General features: G+C 35.6%; 1 protein-coding gene across 2 annotated transcripts in view; it reads left to right on the forward strand.

The window, feature by feature from the left end:
• The window catches only part of ANKS1B (ankyrin repeat and sterile alpha motif domain containing 1B), a 398,734-nt gene that overhangs the window by 72,989 nt on the left and 298,452 nt on the right, over nt 1-27,293 (forward strand). For both annotated transcript variants that reach the window (XM_056481972.1, XM_056481971.1), the window contains exons 7-9: nt 2,872-2,982; nt 5,822-5,997; nt 25,702-25,842. In XM_056481972.1, coding sequence (XP_056337947.1) covers nt 2,872-2,982; nt 5,822-5,997; nt 25,702-25,842 — 428 coding nt within the window. The remainder of the gene's footprint in view (nt 1-2,871; nt 2,983-5,821; nt 5,998-25,701; nt 25,843-27,293) is intronic.

The raw sequence follows: 27,293 nt of genomic DNA on the forward strand, positions 1-27,293 counted from the left end.
ATCTGAGGAGCTGAAGTTAAAGTGAGTTCTGCTTTTATACTCCTTGGAAGTTCAGGAGCTGCTCTAAGTGAGCTGGGCCATGCTCTCTTCATGCTGGAGAGGCAGCTGTGTTTCTCTGCTTCTATGTTTAGTCTTTCCCATCTGTTTGGCTTTGGCCTAATTGGTATTACAGAAACTAAGAAAGCTGGAGTTCCAGCTGTTCAAACTTCCCAGAGCTCATTCCCTTCTTTGGTTATATTCTCTGCTGTTCTTATTTCCACTGCTGTGTGACCACTTTTATGGTATTACTTTTTGTGCACAGGACCAAATTTAGGTTGAGTGGGGCTTTGACAAAATCTGGTAACTACAGAAAAGAATCCTCTAAGACAAAGTTTTTTGAATTCTTTAGTATTAAGAGCTGTAGTATTCCCCAATTTACACTGAGCTGTAAAGTCCGTTCTGGGTAAGGTGAAGTAGTACTTACTTTTACAGAAGTAAAATATTATGAGTATGACAGGTTGTGTCTTAAACAGCCTTTACTCTCCCCTATAATAGGACTGATGGGTTTTCCTCTACAATTGTGTGAAACCACAGATGGGGACACTGTTTTGGTCATGAAGTGGTGTAAGTCACTGAGCTTAGCTTTGTTCTGAATTATCTTTTTGCTTTGAGAAAAATGATCCATCCTGAGCAGTCTCTAAAGCACCCAGCAGTGAGTAAGTTTGGGCAGGTTTTGAAGATGGATTCCTACCCAGCTGCAGGTGAATAGAATGCAGCTGCTAGTGAAACCATCTGGTCCATTTGAGTGTTTTTTCTTTGGCTCTTGATACAGATCACCTGTTTTGTGTCTCTATCTCTCACAGTATTATGGCTAAATATACATTTATCTAGACTATAAGCCTCTTTAAACTGAGGCTCTGTCTTTGTCTTGTATGTATTTGGTGGAATTTTCAATAGTATAAAACCAAACTAGGAGCAGAAGTCCCACAGAAACCCAAAGTTTTGAGTTTCAAAGTTTCCTTTTAGCCTCACAGTGTTGGCATGCTGCTAGCCTGTTGTAAAGCTTTTGTACCATACCTTATGTGAGCCAGTCATAAAGGTTTTCTGGAAGGAACTCTGCATTTTTAAAATTTTTAAATTTTATCTTGAACTTGGAATTTCCTTCTCAGAACTAGCCCCCAGCAGGTAAGTGCATTGGTCTGGAAATGGGGACTGACAGAGAACAAAAATAGAGAATTATTTTAAAACCACAGTCTTCTATGATTGTGAGAACAAGCTTAGAGTTTTTCACAATATCTCCTTCATTTCCTCTCCTAATTATAGCTATAGTAATCTAATAATTGCAACATTCACCTGATAAAATTACATTTCCTTTTGGACAGTTGCATAATTACCAAGGAGACATTTTTCAGACGTGGATTCCTTTTTTCTTTTAGTTTTCTTTGGGTCTGGCTTCTTTTTTATCTCTTCTCCATCTTGCACATTAACTTGACAAATACTATTGCTGACAGAGCTGGAAAACATTCCAGAGCATTTTGTCATGATAGTTTTCTCATGGTCTCTAACAGCTCTTCTCTGCTCCCCACACACACACAAACACAAAATAAATTATCCATTTTCATGTGAAGAAATTTATGACAGAATATGTCAGGGACCATTGCCAGCCATCAAACTTAGTACATGAGAGTTTCAAATAATATATTTTTTTTAAAAATACCCCAACAATCTACAAAGCATTTTGAATCTGCATGCTGTTCTATGCCATTCCCAATTTCAGTTTCTCAGATATCTATTTTATCACAGATTTTATTTGGGTTTTGGGATTTGTTATTTAATCATGAGTAACAGCAAGCTAAACAAGTGCATTGTAGACTGTAGAAATTAAATCAGGGAGATTTCACTTCCCAGAAACTCCTTAGTCCTTCAGTGTGGTATTGATGAAAGATGTTATTGTACTTTGCTGCTGTGTGTGTATGTGTATGCTATTGTGATCATTTTTGGTATCAGAATGAAATTATTTAAACAATTTTGTAAACTCAAGAAAATGCAGATGCAATAACTGCCAAAATTGAGAACCAGTTACTCTGCTGGGAAAAGAAGTTCCATTATTGCATAAATTAACTTTTAATTTATTATTTCGCTGCAATTCATTAAGGTTTTGATCTTCTGTTGAGGTAGGCCGTGTAGAAAAGCACATGAAAGTAATGCAGATATTTACAAGAAAATAACAGTGATGAAATTGAAGTTTATCACATTCTTTTTTTCATGTTTTCCTGTTTTTATAAGCATTGTTGTGGATGTGGGGCAAGGGAAGTTTTAAGCAGAAAAACCAGAAATTTTGGCACACCTCTTTTTTGACTGCTGTTTTAAACTACAGGCAATTTCAGAAAAAAAATTTCAGAATTGCCTGGTTTTGGTTTTTTTTTATTTTTTATTTTCTCTTATGTACTAGATCTATGCTGCAAGCAGAGTATTTGGCTTTCTTAACAATATCAATGTTTGTATGTATTGTGAACATCCTGAATACCTTGACAAAAAATTCTTCACAAACTTAGAATAAAAGTCTCTTTTAACTGTTATAATGTAACAGAACATTTATATTGATATTTCAAGGAGACAAGAAAAACACGGGGATAGTCTCAATTCATTACTCTTACAATGAGATTTCTGTAGCAGTTTCCACAGATTAGAGGACTGGTCATTATAGTGTTTTGTAGTACATTCAACAAATGATTGCCTTGCAGCAGTGTTTATGAATAATTACAGAATTGTAATAATAAAAAATTGAAAAGGCTTTAATGAAAAATGAAGTAGCAAATATACTTTTTGATTGAAATGAACTCCCTTATTTCAGGTTTTTTTTTAAAGTGTATTTGTATCTTTAACTTGCAGAATATATGGAAACAGGAAATGCAAGTATTTCAGAGGAACGCCCGCTGGAGTGTGCAGAACATCAGTCTTGTGTTTTGTCCCCTGAAGTTCCTTCATCTCCAAAGGCTAAAAGTAAATACATGTACTCTGGGAATGCAAAAGCTGTACTGAATTTCTCTTTAATATTAACATTCATACAGACTTACAAAGTGGGAAAACAATTAAGAAAGTTATTGATATCGAGTATCTTTTTTCCTACCATGCATCACCTATCTTGACTACATACACTATAATCTATGTCATATAGAAAAGCAAGGAACTGCATTTTCAGGAAGGACAAGTCACTAATGGATTACAATGTACTGCATTGTTTGATCTTAAATCATTTAAGTTTATCTGACTGTATCAATTTCATAATCAAGCAAAGCAAAAATGCTAAATATGTGGAAATACTCTGTAGGTATTGTTTGCATTCAGGTTAAAAATTGAATTTATTTCATCTTTCTCTATGAGTGCATCTACCAATTGTTTTACATTTGGAAGCCTCTTTCGAAGGTCACAAATGTACTGCTCTTCCATTCATCTTCTAACACAGTTTTTATACACTATGGCAGTCACCTGTGTGCAGATGCTTTCATTTTCTGTTCTGATTCACCATTTCCACATCACAGCCACTAAATCAGGACATTTCCTGAGTGTGGTATCTTTAATGAAAAACATCCTCCTGTAGAAACAAACCTGATCCAGTAATCATCCAGATTGAATGTAATTGACTGCTGGCAAATAACTAAGCCTGTCCTTGGTTTTGTGTGAGTTGTGATGTTCTTTTGCTTGGTAGTGATTTTTTTGTGTTTGTTGATTTTTTTGTTGTTGGTTTTCTTTTTTGTTTTGTTTTTTACCATGTTATTTTTTTCTTTAACACGTTCACTGGGAGAGTTTTCATTCATGAGAGAATGAAGCTTCCTGAAGCATGTCAGATTATGATCTTCATGGTGATAGTGAACAAATGCTGTAGTTCCAATAATGTTTCCCATTGGAGTACTTAACACATATACGGTGTGTGAAGATAAATAGTTCCTTTGAGATTAGCAGGATTGTGAAGCCAACTACCATATGCAATAGAAATGTCTATCCTGAAATTAAGTAACAAATATTTTTAAAATCTATTTTGTTTCTTAACAATAAGGTTATGATCTCACATTCCTTATTTCCTCTTACAAGTTATAAATAATGTAAAGCATGCTAGCTGGCTTTTGCTTGTCTGTTGTGTAATCTGATACTAAAGACAAGAAAATGTACTTGATCGTGCTTCCCATCCATCTCGTCTGTCTGCCATTCACTGACAATATAATTTCAGAGAATTTAAACCAACTTTGGAAGAGGGATAGCAGTATCAGTTACCTTTCTGTGACTTTCATGAAAATAGGAAACTGGATAGAGGTGAAAGACCCTAATTAGTACCTGCCCTGAAATAAATAGGCAAAATCTGTCTTTTATGTATTCTGGCAGGAATCAGCCAGTCAGCTCGTGCACTTTCATCCAGGTCAGTCCAGTTATGTCACACAGAACTCATTCTTGCCCACTAAGAAATACTGCAGGCCGTGCGTGGGAGAATGTGGGACTGGGGACATGAACATAGTTCTGTAGCAAACAGTAGTTTTGTTTCTTTATAGCACACTGTATCATGATTTTAGAATAGTTTTTAATATTTAGGTATTTTACTTCCAATTTTTATTTATAGTATTAATCTGGAATAATTTCAATTTTCAGTTAAAAAGCAGAATATAAATAAACTTGATTATATTTTTTGCTTAATTTAAAAGTGTCATGTAAAGCTACCATTGACTAAGAGTAGCAAGAGTTTTGAATGCAAAAGTTGTTAGATTTTAAAAAGCAATTAAACATTTTTTAATTAAAAAACTGTTCTTGTCTCTGAAAATTTTGGTAATAACTGGTCATGGTTATACTTTAAATATACTTTTGAATATTTGTGTTTACTTAGCATAGCAAACAGTAACTATGAAAAAAAATTAAATAAACAGAACTGTAGAACACGCAGATGCAGTTTTTCAGTGGATTCTTTAGCTATGTGAGTGCACTTAAGTCTGTTTTATGTACCCTGAGCTTAATATGCTCACTATGTTTTTCCTTTTCAGCATTTTGTTTCCAAAGATGGAGTAGCATGGAAGCATCTGCATTTTATCAAGTCTAAGCACTGCAGTTTCCACCAATATGACTGTTGTAAACCTAGTTAAGAAAAGGAGTTTCTTACTTGCTTCTGGAAACTCTTGGCTTTTTCATTTTTCATTGCTATTACTACATACACAGCACATAATCAGAACCCAATGTGATTGGTCATAATGAGCAGCTTTTCAGTCTGTGAGGCCTTGCAGAATGCACTAAATGTGGGCTTCTGATAGACTGCTGTAGGGAGGCATGTTTTATACATGTAGGGTTTGCCCAGTATATTCTTCTACCATTCCATTTAATCCTCAGAGAGTCATCAAGAATTAGTCATAAAGCATAGCTGCTCTGATGGGGTAGATATGCATTCTTAGTCACACTTTAAGGAGCTAATGTAGTGTGATAGCAGCAGCAAACATGAACCTGATGCAGGGTATGGGATATTGATTTTGTATGTTTGTAGAAACTTTCCTGGATTAATTTCACTTTCTTGGATAGTTATTTCTATACATTTTCAGGGTTAGAAAACAGAGAAAGGGTAAGTATATATTCATCCTAATTAAATGCAAGGTATAGGGCAATGCAGAAGTATGTAGATTGCCTCTAGCAAATTCCCAGCCTGGAACAAGGTGCCATTATTTTTGAGCAGAGAATGGTGCATTGTTTAGAAGATAAGGTATGGAAAATAACAGATACTCAATAAAGTTTAAAGAATATGCATTTCCTTTTTAGGCATAAATTACCCCGTTATTCTAATTACTGACTAATGGTGTGTCTGTTTTTAAAGGTGAAGCTGTGACTGGAGAATTATCAAAGCTCTTAGATGAAATCAAATTGTGCCAAGAAAAGGAATACTCTTTTGAAGATCTGTCTCACACACTATCAGACCATTATCTGGAAAATTTTAGTAAAGTATCAGAGGAAGATCTTATGACCAGTGGAAGCCAAACCAAGCTTAATGTAGTAAGTAAGATGGGATACAAGGACAATATATTCAGTTACATCTGACTTATTTATGGCACATTCAAGAAAGAAATAATAGAAGTGAGAATAGGTTAACATTATAATTATAAAAATATAACATGTACTTCTTACAGATTTAGAATGTAATGTTCACTTCATTTCTCAAAGGTATTGCTTACCACGTGTCAGAATGGCTTTTTATGTCATCACTAATACATTCAGGTTATTTGTTTTGAGCGTGGCAAGGAAGGGTTTTTTTTTTTGAGAGATCAGTATGTTCAATACTATACTAAGTACTGAATGTTAACAGAATCTGATCAGATATGCCCCTAAAAGAACCAGCTGAAATTCCTCAGTTATTTTTCTTATACATGTTATTACTATATAGCTTTCTTGGTAGCCTTATGGTACTGAGGATTGAATCTCTAATACAGAAAACTGTGGTTGTGCTACTTCAGTGGTTTCCAAATACAGTTGAAGATGACTTAATTGCTACTAATATTATGAATAAAGTACTTTAGGATTCATTTTTTCTTTACTGTAACCAGGCTTTTTTTTTTTTTTTTAATAATTGAATTCTCTTCCTCAGTAGGTTTCCTGCTTTCAGCTGGTTTAGACTCAAACTTAAACCATGACACTAAATAAATGTGATTGCCCAGGGAATAAAACAGAGAACAAAAGGAAACAGCTAAGTTCTAAATTTCAGTTAACATTTTTCATAAGTTAAGAAAAAATTATGCTCACTTATGCGAGGAAAACCATGGGAAGTTAAGGACTTCCATGTTGGGGAGGATTTATTACAACATATATAGAAAAAATGAGATTTACAAAGATTCATAGCTGCCCTGAAATGCAGTAGATACTTTTGTAAAGCCTTTCTAGTTGTTTGGATGTTTAGATACATAACTCATATTGAACTCAGTTTGAACAAGATGCTGATCCCATTTAAGCATTTTTAGACACTTGTCTAGTGTCTCTCTGAATTTAGGTGCTAACTGCTATTTAAATCTTCTCAGCTGCTATTTTGCAGAAAATGTATTCCATATAAATCCATCTGCTCAGGCCTAAATGAATTACAATGTGAATAGAAATTATTCAGGCTCTAAGTCTGTAATTTCTGTGACAGGGAAATATAAAGGTAAATAAGGCAATATATTTTTTGATCTTTCATATATTTTATTTTGAACTAGATGTGGAAACAAATCTTCAAAACTGGGGGCTGTTTGAAGCATTTTATGGTGCTTTCCTTCTGGGGCATCCAGAATAGAAAATTGTAGTCAGAATGATGTGTGTGCATTCCCAACAGGGAGTTAGGATGGAGAGCAGAACATGTTTCCCCTGCAGTAAACCCAACTATACAGATCTGTATGGAGAGGACTCTTTACTGTGATGTGAGATTTTTCTGTTTGTTCTAAAGTATCCATTTCATTTTAAAATGAATTTTATTTTTTTTTTTTTTTAAGGTTATTCAGTCTGTTCAGTTGCTATCTGGCTGCCTTGCTTAAAAAAGTGAAAGTTGCTTCCATTTTTGACACAATGTCTTTTAATTTTGGGCAAGTGGTGCCTTCCCTTTGTGTTTAGGCTTCCTGTAGTAGTACATGGGTAATATGAAAACCCACATGCTCTGTCAGGGGCCATGAAAGAGTAATTGGGAAGAAGCACTAAAGTGAAGAGATATGTTTAGCTCTGAAAATGATTGCAAAGGTGAATGCTGCCAAACTGCTCTGGGGGCAGGACCAGCAAGCATAGTCAAGGAAGATGTGTGACAGTACAGTGATGATTGAAGACATTTAAATGAATATTTATGTTTAAGAATATGAAGATACAGAAAAAAGAAGTGAAGATGTATATTGATGTGGAGAGTCAGAAATAGATTCCTTGTATATGTGCTAAAGAAGAGAGATTCTTGCAGCTTTTTTTTTTACTTTTCTCCTCCATGGGAAGCTTCTGTAAAAATCTCAGTAGATTAAGTGTGTTTTTATCTGCTGTCTGCATTTGTTTAACTAGCATTTGTTTCTACTGTACATGCCAAGACCCTTAGGAAGTAGAGGCAGCACAGGACACTGTGGAGTCTGTCTGGAGCACAGATTCTTTCTGCCTGCTGGACTGAATGTTGCCTTTCTCTATTACCAGCTCCAACAGAGGGCTGAAACCACCCCTGGTGTGCTTTCATGAAGGAGCAGTTCCTTCAGGTGCAATCAGCAGCTATTCTTAAGTTTCATTGCTGGCTGTGCTGCCATCAGCTCTGAAGAGATGTAGAAGTTAGCTCCCTGTTGATATTGTGTTAGGTGGTGCCATTTCCTGAACCAATGCTGACTCCAGAGACAATGACTGTTGAAGGCTCTTCAACTTCTTGTAGTTCAGCAATCTGAAAAGTTTCCAAATCCCAAGTCATGCCACTTTGTGACCCTTTGGGAGATTCTGCAAATGCACTGACTGCTTGGAGACATCTGCATTTTCTGCATCATGCTATTGTTCAGAGAAATAGGAGGCCAAGACTGGGGAATTTCTGATTTGGATAGTAACTTGTGGATCATAAATGTAGGAAGCTGGAGCAAGGAGCATCAGGAGCCACCTCCTGAGGATAGCATTGGATTGGGAACGAGAAGGCATCAGGAAAGTGTATTTCAAAGCATTTTTTTTACAATTGCCTCTTTTCAAGAGGGCCAAAACAACTGTGGTACTGCTCTGGCATGAGATTATGGTTGATTTCAGACTGCAGAAAAGAGTGTCTGTCTATCCAGAATCCACAGCCTGCAATTCTGTCCTCTATTGTTTGAAACAGTGGGGCTCACAGTTTTTGTTTAGTGTAAGGGTCTTGTGGATGCTTGCTTTTTAATGCAATACCATGACAGTAAAAGCCTCATCTGGAAAAGTAGTGTTCAGTTCTGTCAGTAGCATAGGGGTGAATTTCAACATTGGTTTTATAGTCTCCAATAAAGTACTGATCATCAGACTGTGGTCTCTTCTGGTATTGTTTCTGCATTGTACAGTCACTGGAAAAATACCGGTGCAATCTGGAGAGCAGGACACTGAATACCTTGTTCACATGCACAGTCTCTTCCTTTTCTGGTTTTAGGCATCTTGCATTGTTTGTTGCTCAGTGGTACAGCACTTGTAGAATTCTATACTTTCTTTGAAAGAAGTGGGTTGGAAGTCTTCTAGGTCACGGACAAGATTGAACCCATTTTTCCATTTGCTGTGTTATTAGACAGGTAGTCATCCAACAACATAACAAGTTGTTCTGGAATATTTGTAGTAAGGCACTACTTCTTTTCATCAAATTTTGCATTGAAAACAATACATGTTTTTAATACTTTATTTATTTCTATTTGCCAGGTATGTGATTTGTGACAAGGTATTAAGACCTGAGAGATTATGCACTTACAGTATTTTCAAGTCAAATAGGAAGCAGAGTTTGCACAGCTCTGAGGTTAGGTGAAAAAGAACAAAAAGAAAAAAATTAAGAGAAAAGAAACTGACTGGTTTAGTCTTCTGAGTTCCAAATTACTAGTCAGCTTTGACTCTTAAATTTCCTTGGGATGTAGAGGAGCTGACTGGAAAATTGATGGTGAGGATCTTGAGGACTGGAAGGCATAACAACTGGGAGAGGGGAGAGTATGATGGAGCACTAAGTAGAAGTAAGGACAGTAACAGTAAACCCATAGTGTAGACATGAATAGGAACAGATCTGGAGATGAGTGAAAGTGTCCCCACAGGATGCTTCCCTTCCAAAAGTTGAAAGGGGAACTGTGACAGAAGAGAAGATTGTCGTAGCTTCCTGAATGGGAGGGAATGATTAATGAAGAGGGAGAAAAGACTGAATGCTGAATAGCAGAAACTCAAATGAGAATAAGTTAATGTGATCCTTCAATTTGAAGAATACATTATAAAGGGTAAACTAAAGTAAGTCAAAGCTGCACTGGAAATGTCATAATTTAAAGGTTTTCTTTTGCTGCTCCGGCTGTGTTTGGTGTGCTGTCAAGCAAAATATTAATGCCATGTTTCCTAGTCTATCCTTACCAGTCATTGAAACACGTACATTGCAGCATATTGTGCAACAAGCCCCTGTTCATTGTCTCATAAAATTAATGGCCAGGTTGAACACAGTTTTGCAATTCTACTTCAGAGAGAGCTCCAAAAAGACATTCATATAGCTATGCATCATTTTAGTTGGAATTCCTATTATTTCTCAATGACTTGTATGCTGGTTGGGGTTGACAGTCCATTCATAGATTCTTGCTTCCAGTTTCTGTCTTTTTTTTTTTTTCCCAGTTTGGTTATTGTGACTTGCATGTACTCTTTAGTTGACCTGTGTATGCAAAGGCATGGAAAGCCCTGACTGGTGCTGCACAGGCAAGCTGAGGAAGCTTTGTACTTGTGTATTGCTCCATGCTGACATATTAGAGATTTTCTATATTCCCTAAATAAAAATATCTCCAAAAAACCTAGGATTTGATTGTTCAGTGAGTCAGAAAAGCAGGTGTGCTTCAGAACATATTCCAGAAAACATGAAGTGGAAAAAGACACAGCAAAGTCCTTGATTTTATCACAGTTCAGTTAACTAAGGTGTTTCCTTTTCAAGCTGAGTTAAGCACGATTGCTTGCAAAATCAGCTTTTGACAGTAAATTATAGTTTCAGAGGTTTTTTTGTTTCTTTTTTTTGGTTGTTGTTTCTTTTTTTTTTTTTTTAATTTTTAAAAATATAATTTAAAAAATATTTATTTTCCAATAGATGGCAGTCTGGTTCAGTAATTTCAAGAACAAAAGCAACCATCTTATATAAGAGTTTTCCAATTTTTTTCATTGCTGGGTTAAAACTTTGTGTTTTAACACATTTGATAGTCTAAACTGCTTTAAGATGAACACCTTTAACTCCTTTAGGAAAAAATTTATGGAACATCATGACATACATTTAAACTAAAACATCAGGACAAAATTTAGAAGTGTATCATGGCAAGGACGTTACACACCAAGTGTGTATTCAGACAATCCGTGTGAATTGAAGAGCAAGAAAATTTAAATAGGTATAACATGCAAAGCATAAAAACTAATTGTGTCAGGAAAATGAACAGAAGACTGTCAAAGTGTGTATTGTGGGAATCTTGAGCTCTGGTAAGAAAATTGCTTTGGATTCCTCTGTCCATGGCATTCTAAGATCATTACCAGTTTCCTGTCAGGTGTGAAATTCCTGTGTATGTATTCCTTTGAGGACAAATAATTCTAATTGTATTATTGAACCCAGAAATGCACCACCTTTATTGCAATGTATTTGCACTTTGAGTTTCCTAAAAAAATAATATCAGAAAATAAGAATATGAGCTTTTTGTACATGTAAGAAATTCCTATGGATATCTAAGAATATTTTATTTTTTACTTGCTTTGGACAGCCTGTGACTGCAAAACAAAAAGTAGGTATTAAAAACTTATCCACTTGTGTGTGTCTGTATATATACATTAGTTAGATGTTGAATGCAAAAAATCTCAGATGTTTTCTTTTGTAAGCTTGATATTTTATTTGAAAAATAATTGACTCTAAAAAAGGCTTCATCTTAGTCTGTATTCAAAAGTTTATTTCAGTCTTTCTTTTGAACCATAACTATTCCATATTTTTTGAAAACTCCTGAGATTTTTTTGAACTAAAACTAATTTTGAAATGTGCCACTTCAATAGAACTGAGGCTCCAAATTGAAATATATTCTTCAGAACAGTCTCTTTAATCTTGTGTAGTAGGTGCTTGCTTGCCATGTTTATTTTACATTTTTGCTGTTGTCTTCAGAAGCATAATAAAAAAAAACGTGTTATTGATTTTCAAGTGCAAATGCAATATCTTACTGTCTTTGGATTTCTGACATGAGTTTAGATTAAAGAAATAGTTCCAGAGAGTTTTCTGTGTTCTTAAAAGCAGAGTGTATGTTAAAGGATTTTGCTTAATTACCTGGCATAAATACTGAGGAACTTAAGATGCCCCTAATTTTTTTTTTTTTAACTGAAGATAGTAAAGCCGTGTAGTAACTGCACTATGGAGGGATTTCACAGAAGTGGCAGCAGCATATCTGTTTAAATTTAATGTGGTTATATAATAGATAATAAAGGCTGGCAGCAGTAATTTAAATTTAAATATGAGGAAAGGTTCTGTGTAGTCTTGGGGAAGAGATTTGGATTTCATCACAGGCACATAAATGTCAGTTTCTGCTTAATTCTGTCATCCAGAATGGGAAGTTGATACTTGTGCATGTTGAGAGAGTGGAAAAATATACTTAAAAAATATAATAACATTGCTGAAAACAGTGATGATGCATATTCGAAGATACAATTTTTACTCCTGTGTCAGAATACCAAGAAGATGAGGCGATATAACAGCAATAAAACTGTAACCATGTCTGCTTTATATCTAAGGAGAGATTCAAAAGCATAGATTTATGTGGTTTTGAAAGAAATTGACTTAAAGAATATATTAGGGTGGATAAAATTTATGCATGGTTTTTCAGAAGTCAGTTATTCTGATTCATTTTTTTTCTCTAACAAAAAGAACAATTGATTTTTTATAAAAAGCATGCTTTTTAAAAAAAAAATTTCACAAAGTAATAATCACTAGAACTTTTTGAAGAATATTGAGGTAAACTATTTAGTAGCATAAGTCAAGAATACTGTTTGGTTTTTACTTTTAATATAACATTTAAATATATAATGTCTGGATTGAAATATAATAGCTAAGAGTGACCAAACATGCTTGAGTAAAATAATTGCTGTCTTTGCATTTAAAAACACTGCACACTTGCATGCATGTGTTATTGAGAGAGGGATACAAAATTTCACAGAACAATGATGATGAGCAAACCAGAAGTTTTGCAATGGTTTACTAATGAGGATACATTAAAAACACATTCCAGAGCAATTTTGGTTGCTTATTCATTAGGGAATATTAAGATAATCAGGCCTGATTGTAGGGGCTTCAAGGACAAAAACAGATAAATTTTAAATTATTTAATGCAGTAGCATTTGCTGAATTTCATAATAAAGCTTCAATGAATTTTCAGGTATTTATGACATATTTAAAAAGGAAGAGAATTGTACAGAGAGACAGTGTTTCTTCCTGAGAGACAGGAAGAGTGTTGCTTTACTGAATTCCCTTTTTTATAATAGTATTAGATAATTTAGGTATTTCCAAATTGTGGTATTGCAAGAATTTTGTATTAAGTTGCTCTTTTACACAGTTCAGTTATGAATCCTATTTTGCAAGCATGTACTGACTCTTATTTCTATGGGAAGTAAAAGCATGAAGGCCATCTCTCCCAGGATATGATATGTAAACATAACTTTTTGAGATTCCCCTGCTGGAAAGGACTACCCACTCTCTGAAGATGAGGTTATGTAACTTTAAAAATTGATTTTAAAAGCTACCACCTAACTAAAAACCATCTGCTACTCCCAATTTCTAGTGCACACAGTAGTATTTCTCACTGAGAACTGTTGTTGCTGCTACTTTTTTTTCATTAGGTATTTATAATGGGACACCCAGAACCAAACATCCACTTGGTCAACATGGAACAATATACTTTCTGTAAACTGCTTTAGAAAATTATTTCTAAATTCTATTTAAGCATGAGCTGCTGATTACAAAGAAGCAGAGGGAAACCAACTCAATACAAATTTTTGCCTCCTCTTTTAGGCTACCTAGTGAAGGGGAGTTCAGTTCTATATCTGTAGGTTAGGCTATGCTTCAGCACAATGTTGTAAAAATTTATGTTAGAGGGGTCCTAATAGCAGCTCTGTGGAACTCTAGGCAGAATAATTTGCCTGGTATCATGCTTCACAGCTGACTGAATTAGCCTGCAGCTCCCTGCTGCTGTGATTTCGGGTAGAAGGATTGCTAGACAATCCTCCAGCGAGCTGCACAGACCTACCCTGTGAGAAAGCCAGTGCTTGTTTAAGAATATAAAATCTGAAAACATGACAACACTCAGTATGATTTAAACTACATGGAGTGAAGTATAAGTAGGGGAAGGTGCTGGCCAAATCACCAGTTCATTTAATCTACATTAAAAAATACCTACTCTTTTTTCCACTAGAATGATTTTCTGGAATATTTAAGCAGTCTGCACAATTATGTGTGTGCAGCAAATTCCTTGGCTATCAGGTGCTAGCAGGAAAATAGCTTACAGACAAATGCATCACTCTGAATGCTGTCATGTATTTAGCTTGCAGTGGTGAAGCCTAAAGGTATCTAATCCTTTTTTTCCAGTCTGTCACATTGTTTACCACCATGACCCTGTATTACTGTTTTGCAGAACGTGTGCTCTAGACACAGGCATTTTCTTTTATTGGCTGAGTATATGCTTCCATTTATACTTATATAGTAAAATCTGACAGAGTAGAAAAGAACAAATGCTTTGTGCACACCCTCCATAATTTGCAATACTTCAGGCTTGCTCTTTCTTAAAGCTTTCTTTTTCCTGACTAAGTAATTTTAACATTTTCAAGTTTATTTTAGATGTAAGTCTTTCCATGCTGCCAAGCACTTTGACTTGCCCTGCTGTGGACCCTTTCATCTCAGCTAAATCTTTTGCTTAAGGATCTTGGATATGGGTTTAGAATTTTTTCCATATAAAGTAATTATAATACATGCTTTTCAGATCAAAGAGCTTGTTTGTCTTTATGGTTATAAAGCTGTGTGTAAATTTGGGGTGCTCTGGCAATGATGAGTAAAATTTTGTCTACTTAAAAATTCTGTTTGACAGCTACAGTATATATTTTTTTTTTTACAAGGACAATTTTAGTTCAATATTGAGCACATATGTAATTTGATGAATCATCTCTGTTTCATTAGATGAACACCAAAGATAATCCACTAATCTCAATAGGATTAGCTAGGATCTGAGGACTCTATGAGAGCTGATCTTGAAATCATCTTCTCATATGAAATATATTTGCTTTCATTAAATATCTTTTTTTATATGTTACTCAATGCTTTAGAGAACCTTCTTTCTCATCCGTGTTTCATGAGGTTTTTTTTAACATCCCTGAGCTGCCTGTGCCATTGTGCCACTGTTGGTAGTGTTGCATTGCAGAACCCTTGTCTCTTCCATTTTATTTCAACACCCTCAGGGTCTATCATCCTGGAAATATTCAGTAGTGTACAACACAATGTCAATTTTTAATCTGCAGTCTCCAGATTAATTTCGGACCTTCCAAGAGAGTTTGAGTCACTTCTGGAGAACAGAATGTGAATAAAATAATACCATGAGACTTCCACCCAGACAAGTGACTTTTTTAGAGTTAGCATCAACTCTCTCTTTGTGATATTATTATAATTTCCTGATGAATTGGTTTTATTGGTCACCAGAGGTGCTTCCCTCAAGCCCTGACCTTCCTTGTCAAAAGAATTCTGTCCTACCCTCTACTTCCCTTGGGTTTCTCCTGTCCTCAGACTGTTCTCCAGCATCCCAGTCAGAATCATGTTTTCAGATTCTCTTTCACAAGGGAACAAAAAGTTCTTTTCATCTTCCTTGGTTTTCTCAAAATTCATTTTCTGCCTATGTGATTTAGAGCATCACCAGTAAGAGTGCTGATACTCCAAAGGTGTCTTGGTTTATCACGTTTGAGCAGTAGAGTATGGAACAATATATGAGGTCTAGAAGGAATATGAAAGACTTTGCCAACATTTAAGTGCAATCTGATTTTAATTTCTGGAAACATATTTTTTGATCTCTGGAAAAACTGCCTTTGGTAGAATATAAGAAGACTGAGCTTAGATGTGTAGAAGATTTGTTTTTTGCAGTTGTATGTAGATATTTTCCTGAGGGAAAAGAGTTAATAAGGAAAGAAGGAGAATCCATCCTGCAATCTAAACAAAAATCACATTGTACTAAAGCATTTAGCTTTTAATGTTTCTGCATTTTAAGAGATGGGAATTTCTGTATTATTTTAGAACTCCTATCACTGTTGTCAGCAGGTACCAGTGCAGGTTTGATTGTTCTTTATAATACATAGTGACCTCAGAATAAATGAGTGTTATACCTTCACATCAAGTTACAAACAGTAGAGGAAAAAAAAAGAAATCGTTTTGTATATACCTCAAGCCAACACAGTTTTTATGTCTATTCCGTTAGTGTAAAAATAAAGTAACTAAGCTTGAAACTTGCAGTAAAGCCTGGTGATTGCCATCTGACAGGAAATGCATGAGAAAAGTAAGAACCATATGGGTATGTCTCAGCTGTTTTCTGTAGTGAGTGGAACAGCATCATTTTATCCCAGTGGTATAACCAGGAGATGGAGTCTCTTAATCCATCAGAGCTATGTGAACTACAGGATCCAATAAGGAGTGGAGATTAAATGTATGGTTTCACTATATTTTATTCAATGATTCTTTTAAAGTTGATTAGGTAGGTACTTTCTTAGAAGCAGCAGCCTCACTTTCCTTTCTTTGCTTCTTAGTAAGATGTATACAAATAACACTAATGGTAAATAGTGTGCCATATTTCACAGGGCAAAATGACCACCTGTGATAAGCCAGTACAAAATAATGCTCTCTTTAAAAATTGTTTAGTAGCTGAAATTGCAGCACTGGGCAGTTTGTTTGGGCTACTTTTTTAATTTAATTTTTATTCTACCCTAATGGCAACAAGCAGAATTATTTTATAGTAGACATATAAAATAAATTCAGTATTTTTGTCCTTAAGTCTTGAAATAGTTGACCACTCATAAAATAGAGTTTCATTGTATTCTGTTGGCAGATCTTTCCAGCCTCCACTAATAAGTTTAGCAAGTAGAAAATGAATAGAAAAATATGCTGGATCAGATTCCTATCTATAAAATATAATATCTCAAGGAATTCAGTTAAGGACAATTACCTGATATTTACTATGCCTAAGAAAAGTCTGCCCATGGAGATCAAGAGTGGGCTAGAAATGCACCCTTTAGCTTTTCTAGAACTTTAATGTATATTGGAATCCTTGCCTGAGTTCAGTGGTATAAGTTATTAAACTGAAATTAGAATCAGGCAACAGATTTACTTAATGTGTCCTGTCACATGATGCACGTGTTACTCTTTAAACCAGTTTCTTTATTTTTCCATAGAAATGTGAGGGTTGAATGACTTACACAATTTTTTAGCATCTATTTTTATTTCTCTTCTCCTGGCATTTATCCTTCCTAAACTTACCACAAGTTTCCATTTAGTGTCATGAGGGAAAATCCCAGAAGTTCTTCAATTTTATTTGCTTCAGTAATTATTTGAGATTAAACAATTTGCATTAATACTACCGATATTATTTTTATTGATTTTGGTGCTCTACCTAATATCTCTGAAATATGGGTTGTTCACAATCTGTGAAGAAGCAGCCTCAATACTGCCTGTCAAACTTAGACAAAAATCATATTAAAATAGAATTACTTTTTTTATTGCTATGCTGGTCTTTCATTCAATTATGAATAGTTTACTTATAGGTATTGGAATATTCATTGCCTTGCCTTTGTCTCTGTCAGTGGTGTTTCCTTCAAGAAATCTAAATAATTTTAGCAGATCACAATTCCTTATTTAGCCATTGATACTTCCTAAGAAATATAGTTAATAGAGTTATAGATAAAAGCAGGTTACTGACTGACTTGTTTATCTGTATTTTACAGGAGATTTAAGACATTTTAGTATGACTGGCTGGAGATAGAAGTATTAAGTCTTCAGCTACTTAGGAAAGGACATAAAGGTGTGTTTGTATTGTGGTGGGTCTGGATGAGTGGTGTTGAATCTACCAGAGGCAAAAGGAACAGTACCAATGAGCTAGCACAGGATGTCCTACATCTTCTGGCAGCAGTGGTTATTGAGATGACTGCAGTGACGCCACTGGCTTAATTATGTAAGACAGGAAAAAGCAGCAACTTGCAGTATGTGAACTTCATGCTGGCAGATATTCCTACCAGCCATAGCAAAGACTTTGCCTTCCTAGTGAAGATGATTTTGAATGCTGCTGCCACGTGCCATGTAAATTAGGCTGCACTGAAAGCTATTCTCCATTTGATAGGATCCTGCATCTCTGATGGGGTGTGTGTGTGCTATCCTTTTCAACACCTCTAGAGGAGTCTGAGGCATTGCTTGTGGTTCTGAGAACAAAAGCTAGATTACTCTTTGACTATCTCTTCCAGTTAGGCCTTCAACTTCTATAGCCTGCTAAGACATTTCAGCTGTCAGCTCTTCTACTGAGTTGTATTTACATTATATTTAGCACTTGGCTGCCAATGTGGCAAACCACTAATAATTTGTTACTGCTGGATCTGTAGATCATCTTGCAAAATTGTTCTTCAAAGCTCTTTTATTTATCCACTCTCAACCAGCATTTACCTTCAGATGACTAACTCAGTACTGCACATAGTTCTTCTTCAGATTGGCTTTGTCTATTCAGATATGATTTTCTTTTTTTATGTCTTTTATTAAGCCAGCAGCAACTTAATGGAATAATAACTGCATTTTCATTAACACATTTCTACTGAGAATATGTGTGCTAAATAAAAAACTGTGCACTGGAGGAGTAATAAAGTGGTGACTTCTGCCTACTCTCTTATCACCTGATTTTTTCCCCTAATTTAATTTCTCTTCCTTCTGCTCCATTTCATGACAAATAATGTATTTTCTATAAGTTTCATCATACTGCCACCCACTTACCCACCCTCTCTTTCACAATTTTAAAAAAGGAAAAATGCATGGTTTACAGCTGATTTTCATGGCAATTACATAGCACTGAGTTTTTCAAATGTTATGTGATAACATTCAGATCGTATAGGGCTGTTAAATACAGAGATGCCTCTGTAGCTATTGTCTCCAAGCAATATTTTCTCTGAGACATTTAAATCCAAAAATGGTGGTCATTATTTTGAATTATGAGTTTTTTCCTTTATGCAAGGGCAAATATTCTGTAGCCTTTAATTCTCTTTAATATTTTTTTAAATTATTAACAATTGATTTTGCTTTTCTGCAGGCTCCTATGCTCTTCATTATCAGTTTCTTCTTTTTCATGTGGTACATGAGTTTTTCAGTGAGTCACATTTTGGAGTGAGTCATGTGCATATTGATTCAGGGAGATGCATAAGTCTGTCATTAACATGAGAAATTCCATTACCTTAATTGCAACTGTTCTTCTGGTTAAACTTCAGAACTCAAAAAAAGTTACCAAATTCCTTTCCTTTTTGCACAGCCCAAATGTGTGTATATCCTTCCTAACATAGGTCAAGCCTACTATGGCTGTGGTATGGAAAGGCATTCCTAGAAACACATTTCTGTAGCAGTGTCCTTGCAGTTGAATCGACTTCCTGGGTGAATTCTATTTTAGGGCTTTCTGCTTCATGTGCTAGGATATTTTCCATGATAAAGTAAAGCACTTGAAATGCTTTGATATTAAATTAATTGTGCAAATAGTCTGATTTATTAGTATTAGGAATGTGCTCAAAGTTGGACAAGTAGTTAAAACACAGGTTTACTTTATTTTAGCTAATGTTAAGAAAGAGAAATTAATTTTGCAGTTCAATCCTGTCCCAAACACATATATTAGAGTAGAGTAAGTTATGGAAGTGCTTATGTTTTGATACATTTTAGGGGGGTAGCTTAATCTATAGATTAAACTGATAACTTATATTAAATCACAGAATTAACTGAGCTGGAAGGGGCCCACAAGGATCATCAAGTCTAATTCCTGGCCCTGCACAGGGCCATCCCTGAGACTAACACCCTGTGCCTGAGAGGATTGTCCAAATGTTCCCTGAGCTCTGTCAGGCTTGGTGCTGAGATCACTGCCCTGGGGAGCCTGTTCCAGTGTCCAAACACCCTCTGGGTGAAGAATCTCTTTCTAATATCCAACTTAATCTTCCCCTGGCCATTGCCTTGGGTCCTGTCACTGGTCACTTGAGACATCAGATTACCTATTACATTTTTAAATCCTAAAACTTTTGTTTTGTGAATGGTTGCATCCTTCTATGAATGTAGTGCAAAGATTCAGAATCATCTTAATATTCATTATTTATGCTACATGCAAGCATGAATTAAAAACTTCAAATGTATTGCTCTGCTCTACTTTCAATATGTGTCCAGATATACTAATTTTATAATTTTTACTTAAAATGTTGACCTTATTCAGTATGCATTGTACTTGCCATTCGGTTCCAGGATGTAGTTCCTGTGTAGTGTTAGATCTTGCTCTGGAGACAGAGTGATTAATTTTGGAGTGCTCATCATGATAGGTGTAAATAGCACTTCCCCACTGAGGAGCAGCAACTACACAATCATGTAGTTTTCCTCATGTATGTGAATTAATGACATTTGCCTAAAGTTAATATATTCTGTGTTTGCTGCATGCAGTCATTTCACTTGACTCTACTGATTTTGGTACAGGAATTTCTCCTCAGAATCAGACATCACTGTGATCTTGAGTTCAAAGAGTGTGACTGTTTCAGATGTGGTGTTTCTTTTGGAGCCCCAGTCAGAAAATATTATCACATGCAGTTGGACTGATATGCAGTGGTGTAGAGACCAAGATTCCACATCTGGGACTGCTAGAGCTGAGATTTGCAGGGTACTTAGGCTCATGTACCACTGAAAATAGTCACAGAATCTCTCAAGATGATTCCTGATGCAGCCCAGCATTTGTGCAAGCTCACCTTCAGTTCCAGCATAGCCAGCAGATCAGGAACATAAACACAGTAACATGTCTAGCATCCCACAGGGAGGCAGGTATACAGTACACTTTATCATTCTGCCGCTGGAAGTACAAGACTATCTTTGTCTTCCCAATACTTTGTAGAATACAGGAGGTGCAATCAAACCCTAAACAGACTCATAGTGAATGAAAGAGATGCAAATTTGGAGCACATTCATGAAATTATGGCAGTGTAAGGTGAAAGACTAGATAATGAGGATGGGAAACAGAAAAACATTGGTAGGGAGAAGGCCTTGGGGCTTGTAGGAAAGGTGTGCCCAGGTTCCCAAAACCTTTCCCTGTCTGTGAGACATAGGATGTATGTCACAATTGAGGCTCCTCCTTTTCAGGATCCTTACTGAATCTCAGAAGGGCATATTGCTTAATGTGGGGATGCTTCTGTAGAAAAAATAAATGATTGTATTATTTGTCATGCCCTAATGCTTGTTTCTTCTGCATACCTCAGGCATTTTCCCCTGAGAGCAGCCTGGGCAGCAGCAGGGGGAGCACTGAGAGCACAGAACACTGTCCCAGCTCTTCTGTCCCTGTCTTGACTGCTGCAGCTGCTGGGGACAGCTGTGGCAGAGATTGACCTGCTTATCCTAATTTATACAAGAGATTGAGGAACAGTTTTCTGCTCTATTAGCTCTTAGTATAATGTCAAATTAGAATACTAGGTAACAGAATTGTAATTTGTTTTCACAATGTAAGGTACTTGTCCTTTGGGCCAAGGGTAGTTAGAAGCACATCTCTTTTAGGAGGATAGAAAATGGACAAATTGTTTCTAGAGAAGAAACTTCCTACTGACCTCATTGTTTCAAAATGAATGCCAGCATTTGGCTTATCAAATATCTGGCTGCTTTCTGCCTCCCATAAGCAGAAGGATATTGCCTCCTGGATTTCATCTTTGCTGCTCCATTTAAAAAATATTGTTTTCTTATGAAGATAAATAATAAGTTAATGTTCGTGTCTCTAGAGCTATGATGTAATAGCAAATGGTAAATGTCCTGTTATTTTGTTCCTCTAATAGTTTGCTGATGCTGTTTTGCTCTAGCAGATACTGTTTGAAAGGGTATGTGAAATACTTCTGCAAATGGATACTATGAAAATAAACAGATACAAAAAGGAAAGGTTTTGATGTTTCGTTTTAGGTTTCACTGGACTAGTACAGGAAAGTCTCCTATGTATTCTGAAACAAGGGAATTAATTGTGTTTTTCCTACAGTGACTGCTTATAAATGTCAAGGCAGAAAGCAGACCAGTCTTCACTAAAATCTGAGAAAAAGAGAGACTGAAAGGGAAATAAGACATCCTGTGTCATTTACTGTATTCCTTAAAAAAACTTGTCTAGGTAATGAGATCATCTGTTAGATAAGAAATAGTTAGCATCTGTTAAAAAGAAGGCCATACATAAAAGTATTTATGTATTTTTTATACATGATGTACAGCTGCTGAGCTGTGAACTTGGTAACTATAATAGTTAAGATTAAAGTTGCTCTCACCTTCTCTTGACTTTTAAGAGTAGGACAGATTTTCTCTGCTTTTTCTGTGTTCATCATTCTCTCTGTTGATAAATATTGGCTTGCTCTCTTTGATCAGGATAGAGATTCCAAGTTATTGTGATAGACAATCTGATGTACATACATGTTTTGGAGAATAAATAGCCTCTTTACAAAGTGTCCTTCAATCTAAAGTATCCTAGTGCACAAATTTTGCCTTTTATGTAGATGGAGACCTGAAGAGGAAGGCTTCCATACCTAAATTTTGGAAGACATGATTGAAATACTCAATAAGTATGAAAATGAGAGGTGATGTGATAGACTCAGTAGTGTCTGAAGAAAATTTGTCACTAATTGCAGTGGTTCTTATGCAAGATCTTACTACTCTCTCATTATTATTTTCTCTTTACACAGAGAAATTACTTTGTTAGCCTCTTACTACTGCAAGGTCTAATAATTGATTTAGTGTTACAATAAAAAACCAGAACTTTTAATAAGTCTTTGATTCTCCATTAATATCTTGAGATTTCTCTGCCAAATTTTCCTTTTGCATATCATATCTAATAGAAGGTTTTCTGTCTGTATATATGTTACTTATGCTTGTGTCTCTTCTAACTTAGGCAGAAGTTCCCTTACTGAAGCTTAGTATTGCAGTTTATATTGAATTTGCCATTTCATAATGTCTAATTCAATTGATTGAGTAACTGTGATTTAGATGGCATTTTTAAACTACATTTGTTTGAGTTGTTTTAACTCAAAATGGCCATAAATAAGAGGTTCTACACTGTGCTTGTTTTTCTTTCATTGATAGAAGTATCTTCTACTCTGTTTATTTATTTATTTATTTTCTGAGAAGTGGGCATAAATAACTGGTTTTACTAAAACTCTCCCTACAGGGCTATATCAAGGCTTCCCAGTAGCACACACAGAATTAGATTTTTATGTTCAAGGGATCTCTAAGGAGGCAAAATTAAATTATACAACAGAACAGAAAAATTAGGGAGTTCTGGGAAAGGAATGAAGGCTGTGAGAGAGTAACAGGAAACTGTGTGGTCTGGGTTTGGAGTTTTATGGGTTTGTGTGACAGTCTGAGAGCTCTGTGAATTGATTGTAGATTTTTCAGTATCTCGTTTGCCTCCTCCAGACACATCCTTCTTCCCAGGGTATGCAACCTCAGTCTATCAAATTTGGGGCACTTGTCACCCCTTTCTCTCATGCAGCTATTAACTCCTTCCTTCCTCTTTGCAAATGCAGCTCTCTTTTCCTGCAGTAATTCCCACATTTCTTTTCTGTGGTCTGGGAAGAACTGGGTTTCTGTCAAGCAGGGATGGGTGAGAAAGGTGATGGTAAAAACTGTTTCATCACCCTCCAAATAGACTTTTCTTAATGATTCCTTTTTAGTGCCTTATTGCTGGCAGAAATCTGGGCAAGTATAAAAAGGGCTAACCCTGATCTGCAGTAGTTTGTAAACTAGTCTGTATCGTGTTCATATCTGCATTGTCTAGTTGCATGGGAGTACCAGTCAGTTTATTCCAGTCATATGTCTAATGAACTTTGGCATTGACTGATCCTTTTTTGGATGATCAGGAGATTTGACTGTGTGCATTCCACTTCCTCTCATTCATATTGACATTAAATTCCTGTGATTCACACTCTATCTTAGGCTATTTATATAAAATACATCTAACTGAAGTATACAGCTCTCATTCTGCTTGTGTATTTTATTTTTACTGTTCAGTAATTGTTTGGCATGGGGTTTTTTCACTCTGTTCCTGTAATGGCTGAATACGCATATGCTCCCCTTTCAGTGACTCTATTGTAGTTCATCTTCCTTTAGTTGTGTTGAAAATTTCTCACTTATACTGTGTGTGTCTTTTTTACCTTTACAAGGTGTGCTGACATTTTTATATAACTTTTGTCTTCATTTGCTTCCATTGGCTTGTAAGGTCACAGCTAATGTGTGATACCTGCTTTCCTGTGCTGAGCACTGCTGCAGTTCTTTGATTTTTTCTCCAGGGGGCAAGAAGTGCTTTATTCTCTGGTACAGCAATTCTGAGATTTAGAATATAAGTGCAGGGCAGCTACCATGGAAGATGGCATCAAAAATAGAGGGGAAAGACCTCTAGTCTGCTTCCTTTGTCTGTGCAAATACCTAGCAATAATAGTCTTTCACGACCTACACTCTGCAGAATTAACCCAATCTTTTTAATAATCAGTGTGAGAATATTGGTTGCTATGGCAACATACTCTGTGGTACTACTAGAGTGTCAAAATAACCTAATGAAATACCATGCTAAGAGTGTTTTAGAAATCGACTTCTAAAATAAAAAGTAAATAAATCCACCTAACTTTACAAGATATGGCTAGATTCATGAAGTCTGCAACAAGGAACAATAATTTTCAAACCGAGGGGAGTCAGAATAATGGAGTGAGATATTTTGTGTTTTTCATCTTGGATGCATGAATTCAGAATTTAGAAATATTTTCCCTGCTTAAATTAATAGTATACCAACAATTTTTGTATTAAGGATTTAGCACAAGAGTCAAGACTTGAATGGTCCTCAGATGTTACACAATTTGAGCTAGTGTCTGTGTGGTGCCTTTGCTTCTCCTACAGTTTCCATCAGCTTGTGTTCATCTTTAGAGCTGCTGCTGTTTCTCTACTTCTTTTCCCCTCTACTTTTCTTTCATTTCTCTATTCCCTTCCTTGCAGCAGACTCCATGCATTTCTTTATTCTATTGGCTAAAATGTACTTCAATGTAGTGTTGGGGTTTTTAAGATGATTTTTACATGGACCCCATAGCAGTGGTTTAGAGTTAATGTCACCATCAGACTGATAGCTGTGGTCAGCCATTGTCTCAAACTGTGCTATTCTGATCAAGCAAAAATCCAGCCACTTCTGGAAGAAGCCTAACTAAAGACATCATTTAGTATCTGAGTATCAGGCAGGCTACTCAAGCAAATTTGAAGCAGTCTAGAACAGCTATTCCAGATACCAATTTAAACAGGGTTGAAGAACTAAGGTGTAAAAAAAAATTTTTTTTTAACTTGTAACAGTTTGTGTTGACATGAGATTTGAAAAATCATTCACTATTGGGTTAACTTTCCTCCTTCTAAAATTAATAAAAGTTGTCGACACTTTTTTGTCTGCACAAAACTTGGACCCATCCAGCCAAATGTTAGTTTTTATTCTTTGTGGAATATCCTAAACTTAATGATATTACAGCAAATTTTGAAGTAAAATGAAGTAGAAATTGCGAGTTTCTTGACAATAAAGACAATAAATATTTTCAGTGTATGTTAATATTTTCACTCAGTTTTAAAGTATAATTGCAGATAGCTCAATATGCACCTTCCTTAGTATTATTTTCATACAGCAGTTTAAGAGCTGAGTAGGTACTTTGTATTAAAATAGCAGTTTATCATTTGGGATTTGTGAATGGGACACTCTTAAGTTCATAAGATAAGTTTCTTTACAATATATCACTGGTTTTAATTTGAAAGTATGATTTCTTTATGCACAGAGGCCTTCTTCAATGCGTTTGTCATCAAGGGAGGAAGAAGATGATGATGCAGCTGAAAATACCTGTGGACCTTCTGGTTTATGGGAGGCACTGACACCTTGTAATGGATGCAGGAACCTTGGATTTCCCATGCTTGCACAGGTATGTGATTCCCTTTTCATTATAAAAACTTAGTAACTATGGAAAAGCTGCTTAACCTCTGCCTCAGCTCTTGGAGTTATTTATAGTTTTGCATGATTCCCTTTAAAATTGCTACTTTCACTCTTCATTTTAGTGTCAAAAGCTGGTTCCAAAATTAAATGTTTGAACATCCTGCTATAATATTATTCCTATGAGTTTAATATGGAGACTGATGTTTACTACCCCTCTTTTAGACAGATAGTTGCTGTGTTGGATAGCTTTAGTTTCCATCTGGAAAGAAATTTTGAAATCACATAGTTTGCTTTGGGATAAGTACTCTATTTTTGACCAGCTTCTAATTAATATAATGACATCTCAGCTACTTTCTTTATAGAATTAATTGAGGATATCATGCATAACTCAACTCATGTAAGAATAGCCTAAGACTTCTCTTTGAAGATTATGTAAGTTGAAGAAAAAATCCCCAAATGTTTTCAAATGCACATCATAATACAGAAGAGAATAAATAGAAGTGGGTAATATATTTGGGTCTAGGTCCCAGCAAGCCTTGGAGCAGACCAGTCTGCAGTATCCACCAAAGCATTGCAGCAGCTGTATCCTGAAAAAGTGATATTGTATTTCTACAGAACAGGATGATACTTATTGCTGCTTCTGGGTCTCCCTTGTTCTCTCCCCCCACCATAAATTGGCACTCTCGTTTCTGTAAGATTTTTCCTGCACTTTTTTTTTTGTAGCACTGAATGAAGACCTGCCAAATTTCTGTTTAGAGAAGTCAGTTTTTTTCCGTTGCATCCTTACTTGGCACTGCATTTAAATAGCTTTGTCAGATTCTTGTGTACCACATTGGAATTACATATCCTGTCTCACCACAGTTCATACACTGTTGCTTTCATACCGTGACTGTACGTTTTATTCCCTTGAAGTCTCATGGGACTTGCACCTGTTTGAAGTCAATGCTGAAGCCTTCCCTGCAGTCAATGGAAACAGGATACAGCAGCTCATGTGCTTGAATAACAATGAGCACTGCCCTGTGTCTTGATAAGGAGCCTTTATATTCCTTTTCCCTTTCAGCAGCTGTTTCCTATTTCATGCTATCCATCATTTTAGACATTTGGCAAAGTGCAGAGTTGTCAGAATTATCCTGACTTACAATAGGAGTACTATAGTTACTAATTCCTCATGTTTAAGCATTTGTTTCAAAACATATTTCTTAAATGAAACTTTTCTTATTTAAATATTGCCTGTGGTCTAATTATTGTGAAACCTTTCTATGATGAACATGCATGCCATTTTTGTTTCCTAATTTAAGAAAATATTTTTGTTTTCCTTGTTTCTTTTTTTTTTGTAAGGTATACATAAAGGGTACTATAAAATTGAAAGATGCCTTTGAAAAGTGGAATCAAGTGTGGTTGGTTAGGTGGTATGTCTTTCCTGTTTATAAAGAGATTCAT

Source organism: Oenanthe melanoleuca, chromosome 1A, assembly GCF_029582105.1.
Source record: "Oenanthe melanoleuca isolate GR-GAL-2019-014 chromosome 1A, OMel1.0, whole genome shotgun sequence".
Taxonomy (NCBI): domain Eukaryota; kingdom Metazoa; phylum Chordata; class Aves; order Passeriformes; family Muscicapidae; genus Oenanthe; species Oenanthe melanoleuca.